At 37.0% G+C, this 6,434-nt stretch overlaps 1 protein-coding gene across 1 annotated transcript; it reads left to right on the forward strand.

Annotated features, from left to right (window-relative positions):
• Positions 1-645: 645 nt before the first annotated feature.
• On the forward strand, positions 646-5,625 carry LOC137639922 (uncharacterized). The gene is made up of 2 exons (XM_068372213.1): positions 646-868; positions 3,716-5,625. The coding sequence occupies exons 1-2, from the start codon at positions 687-689 to the stop codon at positions 4,542-4,544; spliced, it is 1,011 nt and encodes a 336-aa protein (XP_068228314.1). The 5' UTR covers positions 646-686; the 3' UTR covers positions 4,545-5,625.
• Positions 5,626-6,434: the final 809 nt, after the last annotated feature.

Genomic DNA, 6,434 nt, shown 5'->3' on the forward strand with positions numbered 1-6,434 from the left:
GCTGCTTTCTCAATACGAGAACGTTTTGAAAACATGTTTTCTAAAAACTAGTACTTTTCATACCCCGTATATATAATCCTTTCATGATTTGGCCCCCGTTAACCTTTTATCATCCTACCTCATGGTCATATCTTATTTTTGATGCATAAGTTAGTTGTATAATCAAGTGCAGCCCTCTCTCTCTCTCTTGCTCCTGCTGGAGGCTGTCATGTTCTCTTGTCGAGCTCCACCCGTGTCCGGCCTTATCCCTTCGAGAGCAGATAAAGCCCTTCTAAAGCGATCCTTTTTGGTAAAGTCAAATGGTATTTGGATCGAGCCTGGAACACTTGTTTAACCCAAACTTACTCCACTGGTGGACTTTTTATTTTAGTTAAGTCTTTAGTTTAAAATTTGATGATACATATAAACTGATAACACCTGGTCAGAAGGGTATGTGTTTTGCAAACAGTCCATGAAGATTTCCTGATGGTTTAAGGTTTTCCAAGCCTTTGCAAGAAATATTTGATTTTGTGTTGGAGGATTTTAAAACTGTTGACACCATAATTTTATCCACTTTTATTTAAAAATGCATCAGGCTAAAAGCATGTAACATATAAAGTACTATAGTATCCTCCTCCTCCTCCTCCTCTAATGAAAGAACCTCTAATGAAAGAACCTATGTTGTTGTTCATGTACAGGATTTGGTAATGGTTTGGCCGATTAGCTATTATGAAATTTATTCTATTGATGGAAGTTTCGCAAGTTTCCAATCTAATAATTTTCTGTTTCTTGCAGGTCCCTTAATCGATGACACCTGGTTCCTCGTGATAATCTCGTCTTGTGTAGCGGCTACTCTTCTGGGCATCATCCTCGCCATCGCATTCCTCAAGTACAGAGAGTGGGTTCATTATTTATATACATATATTTAATTCTGCCTCTCACACAAACACATGTCTTGGTTTAAACTCAAAACAATATCCAATAATGGGCCCAAAATATAGTATTAAAGTTATTAAAAACACATTATTGTGGGTACAAATTATTTAACACAGCAAGTTAAGTTTGAATCCCTGATTGACCAAGATATAACAAATTTCAATAAGTTTTTTGGCAATGGTATATTTTCATAATTACATTCATGCTTATTAGGTCTGTAAATTGCAAAAGATATTTAAAGACAAGATCATGGTTAAAAAGAAACCGTTTTCCTTGTATATGCATCAGCTAAACTAGTAAAGTTTTCATTTTGACAACCTGTTCATTAATGTGGCAGCTAACACCAGTTTTCTTTAGGGTTTGCGTTTGGACCATATGGCCAGTTGCTACCAGGGGTGCAACAGTATTGTAGGGAGTAAAAGAAAAATGAAAAACTTTGATGGAAAGACAAGTGAAAGAAAATTGTGCACCACAAGAACCCACAGTAAAGGAATTTGGGGCACCACAAGATAGAAAAGACCACATTGCACCTCAAAACCCTACAATAATGGGTAAGGTTCACTGTTACACCCTTAGAGTAGTGACAAAACTACAATAATAAAACAGCAGTGCACTGAAAAAAAAAATCTAATGAGAACCATGCACCACTAGACCCTGCAACAATAAGAAAGTTGAGCCACAAAACCCTACAAAATTATTGAGAAAGGTGACCTAAGACCCTACAATAATGAGTGTGATGCTCTGGTGCATCACTGCACTGGGAGAATCTGCAATACCGAGTACAATACACCCTAAGCCATACAATGAGTACAGTGTTCAAAACCCTTCAATCATTATTGCCAATTTTTTAATACAAGGAATTGCCTTTATGAAAGAATGGTGAACCAGAAGATTTTACAGAAATGAACACAGTTCACTGAACAAAAACTGCAATGAATTGATAAGAGTGCAATGTAACAACCCTAATATAATGAAGGTACTCCTAAAATAATGACAAGAGTCTACAATAACGGTGAACCACAAGGCCCCTCAGTAATTAGCATGGTGCTTGGCAATAATTGTATGATTCAAACTTTGCATCATAAGTCACAATCATGCCATTTGGTACCAGATAACCCAGCAATAATGAGAAATGGTCCTCCACAAGACCCTGCAGTAAGGATATGAGAAAGGAACCCCACAAGACCCTGCAACGAGTGTGGTGCACCACAAGGGTTAACAAACAGTATTGTGCACTGCACATTGAAGAAACCTGCAATACTGAGTATAAGCCTAAGCACATACAATGAATGAGTAGTGTTCAAAAACCCACAACAATAATTATTGTAGATTTTTTAACACAAAGAATTGCTTTTAGACCTTGCAAAGAATGAGGGAATGGGTATCACAAGATTCTACAGAAATGAGCACAATGCACTGAAGACCCCTCCAGTAAATGGATAAGGTGTACAGTTAAATAAAATTACTCCTAAAATAGTGATAAATCGCAAGTCTACATTGATAGCAAGCCACAAGGCCTCACAGTAACTAGTACAGTGTTCAGCAATAATAACTCGCGCACTGCATCACGAGTCGCAATCATGAAAATGTTTGCACCAGAGAACCCTACTATAATGAAAATTATGTATCACTTAACAGACCATGCAATAATGAGAAAGGGGCTCGACTAGACCTTACAATATTGAGAAAGGAGCCCCACTAGACCCTGCAATAATGAGAAAGGAGCTCCACAAGACCCTATAGTAATGGAAACATTGCACCACAAATAAACCCCACAGTAACGAGAAAGGTGCCCCATAAAACCCTGCAATAACAAGAATGGCTCACCACAAAACTGCAATAATGAGAAAGATTCCCCACAAGATCCTGCAATAATGACAGTGCACTCTATAGTATATGTCACTACCTCCTCCTACTGATTTCATTTATTTTTCTGAAACTTTAAAAGACGTTGCATTGAATAACTACAAGGAAATCGCAGAGAAGTTTCATTAGTCATGATGTTGATAAGAGTGGCTTATAGATAAGCCAAGCAGATACCTACCCAAGTAGACCCTTTAATTAACGGGCACCGCCCTCATGCGGCTGCTGGAGTAAGTCCCGTATATGTACAAGGCAAAAGAAGTATTGCCATGAAATTCTTGAAACTGGAAGGCGAGGTTCCTGAAAAGATACAGTAATCATAAATTACAAGTTGGGTAATTTATTCACAAAAAATTTCACTTCCATCATTCTTCTATACAGGATTGTTTCAATCTTGGAACAGATTTATAAATTCAAAGTTAGCATATACCATATCTTAGTTTACTTTAAATTTTAGAGATAAATTGGGACTAATAGCACTTCACTTCCTGACATCTGGAATTAAATGTATGAGAGAACAAAGAGAGACAAATTAGTTACCATAAATCCACACAATGCCACTAATTAATGATACAAAGTAAACTTTACATGCATACATCTTCCTTCTTGAAACATGAAACAATCTATGAAATACTGAATATATTATGTCTATGAAAAACTGAATATATTATGTTTGATTTATATTTCATTTGCATATTACTAAATCTCTGGTATGGTTTTTGTCAACTATATTACAAAACATTTTCAATAAATTTTTAAAGCTTTTATAAATGAATACCTCGTATATTCACAACCATTACAAGAGAGCGTATTTTTTTTTTTCCAGTTCTTGTTGATTCGTGATGTTTCACTATTATCTGCATGCTGCATTTTATATAGAAGTAGTAATTACAATATTCTCTATACATATTCTATAAATATTCCTTTTTTTTTTCAGGGGCAAAATGAAACCTATGAGTGATGACGCATTGGCAAAGAAGGAGAAAGCTCTAGGCCTTGAGAGATGTGAAGCTGTATTGTATCCAGCTCCAACCCCTATGCCAGCACCTCAGCTTGACAGCCGTTCGATGTCACGTGCTCTGTGGGCTGCCATCAAGCCTTTAGAGGGAAATCATTACACAGTAGACCATTGCCAACCCATGGAGCAAAAACCAGTACGATTAGACTTGCTACCACCTCATGACAATTCCTATGATTACGTTGACTATAGTGGCGTGACTTACGCTACTGCCGGCTACGCAACGCTGACACCTCGTGTAGATCATCAACACAGTCCCCGTCCAGCCCCTGCTGCTAGTTTTGAAAATATCGGTTATGTTCCTGGTGATGATGGCACTGAAGTGGAACGCATTGCCCCCGACGGCTGTGTGGTAACTGCCCCACGAGCAGCTCGACTGCTGGGGTCACCACGATTTGCTCAGGGAAATAACGATCACCATCATTACGAAATGGTGACACCCTCGCCCAGGAGAAACAAATCCCTGGAACGGGGAAGCGGTCGCCAGCCACCTATCATCAGTGGGCCTACAAGTCTGGGACCGGTGAGGCTGCCAGCACTGAATGGTCGCCCTGCTCCTCGCTATAATTTAACAGCATTAGCCACAGGTGCTCACACCCTCACACCTAAAGCAGATAATTCTTCGAGATCCGAGAGACGACACGCTCATGTCTCTCTAGATCGTTCTGGAAGCACAAACACTAAGCTAGTTCCTGCCTCACCCACAGACCATATCTATGCTTCGCCCATTACCTCCCCTGTCATTTGAGGTCAGAAGTATTGTCCCAGTTTTACCTGCAATGCCTCCTCCTCTTCAGTGGAGAAGGTGACAGGGATGTCACTGCTAGTCTGTTATGATGAGCTTGGCAAAAGGGTGTAATAGTGCGTGTGTCTGGGGTGACAAGTTGAGTTCCTGTCATATTTTTGCTGCAACATGGGCCACTAGATTTTAAATATAGTTAGCAGGATTCTGAAGGTAAAGAACAAATATAAATACAACGCTGTTATTAAAAACCATCCAGGGTACAGATTTATAATCAGTAGCTAATGCTTTGTTGTATAGTATTGCATTTTGGTTTTATGTTCCTTAATAGACGTGTAAAGAACACAGTTGCCCATCACCCCATATATCCTCCCCCCCAGGTGCTGCAAAATCAGTCAGTATTGCCACAAAAATTATTATATGCACTGCTGTTATTATAACCCTGCTGCACCCAGCTTTCATCAAGTCAAAGGCCAGACCTTTCTTCAGTGTGTCAGCTATGTTGTTTAGTGGACACATTGTGTTGATACCAAAGCATAATTGTTAAGGATCTTTTCATTCTTCGATAGCATGGCATTCTATTCATACTGAATTAATTGCAAAGTTTTTTTTTTTCTGAAAATCTTGATGATCTCATTAGCTTCTTAGTTTATGATGTCATAGGATATTTTAAATTGCAGTGTTTCTGAAAACTTGAACTGAACGTTTTTTATATGGTGCCATATATTTCTTCATCGTGAAAAATGCACAATATCTATCTGGAAGCCGTTTCAGACTATTCTTGTATTCTTTGTCTTGCCAAGTTGTAGAATCATTGCTCGAGTACAAGTTTGTAAGTGTATTTGGAAGGGAAATTTAATTAATATCACGAGTTACTGCATAGCATTTCTTACTATGCATGTTTACTTTCCAAAATAGTCTGGAAGAGCTTTTAGAAGATTCATATTCATTCCATGTTTCATATCTATTTATTGCTGTGTATATGTATTTAAGAGCTTTATTAATGTCTGTAAATAAGATTATTTGCTTTTTCATTTCTGTAAAAAAATGTGCAATTTTATCCTAAATAGATGTTACAAAATAAAAAAAGGGTTTTATTCATTACCATCAAGACATCTTGCTACAAGCCCCATCACTGAATAAAAAGGTATGGACACATTCACATGACTTACGTAAAATGAAAAAAATTAAATATAAGCAATGGTAATTGGAATAATCAGAACTGTATACATGATAAATTAACTTAATTCAAGAGGATGTGTTTTAGCATCTGGCTAATAAATGAGTGGATGGTATTACAAGATAAACAAGAGTACTTATATAGCCCAAGTTCCTTACCTACATTGTGAGCTGAAGCATAATTTCATAAAAGTATATTGTATGAATAAGTCTAAACTTCATTCTAGTAAATAATAAGTCATACGGAAAATAATAAGTCATACGGAAAGACTTACCATTTATGCTTCTAGTTCATTTTGAATAAACTCTTCTACCAATGAGGCAATTTTTTTCATCTTTACCTCTCTATAAAGTCCATGTGGAGTAAGGTAACTTTTGACAGCCAAATATTTCTGTAAAAAGAAAAATAAATTATTCAACAAAATCTTATTCCATTACTTATTTCATTAACTACTGGACTGCAATTCAAATCTTAAATAGTTTTAATCATGGTAGACTTTGCACTCAACAAAATCTTATTCCTGGTAGACTTTGCACTCAACAAAATCTTATTCCATTAACTACTGGACTGCAATTCAAATTTTAAATAGTTTTAATCATGGTAGACTGTGCACTCAATGTGCAACTGATATTTGTGAATACAGTTGCATAAAATACTCGACTACGAATATAAAAGAAAAGGTGTAAGGTATTAAGTTGTGACAGCAAATTTTGCAT

The sequence above is a fragment of the Palaemon carinicauda genome, chromosome 4 (genome assembly GCF_036898095.1).
Source record: "Palaemon carinicauda isolate YSFRI2023 chromosome 4, ASM3689809v2, whole genome shotgun sequence".
Taxonomy (NCBI): Eukaryota; Metazoa; Arthropoda; class Malacostraca; order Decapoda; family Palaemonidae; genus Palaemon; species Palaemon carinicauda.

What these genes read in the sequence shown, in the direction of transcription:
- LOC137639922 (XM_068372213.1), top strand. Translation starts at nt 687, where the DNA reads ATGGTTTGGCCGATTAGCTATTATGAAATTTATTCTATTGATGGAAGT. An exon ending in CTCGCCATCGCATTCCTCAA is followed by an intron (nt 869 to 3,715) that starts GTACAGAGAGTG and finishes TTTTTTTTTCAG; the next exon opens with GGGCAAAATGAAACCTATGA.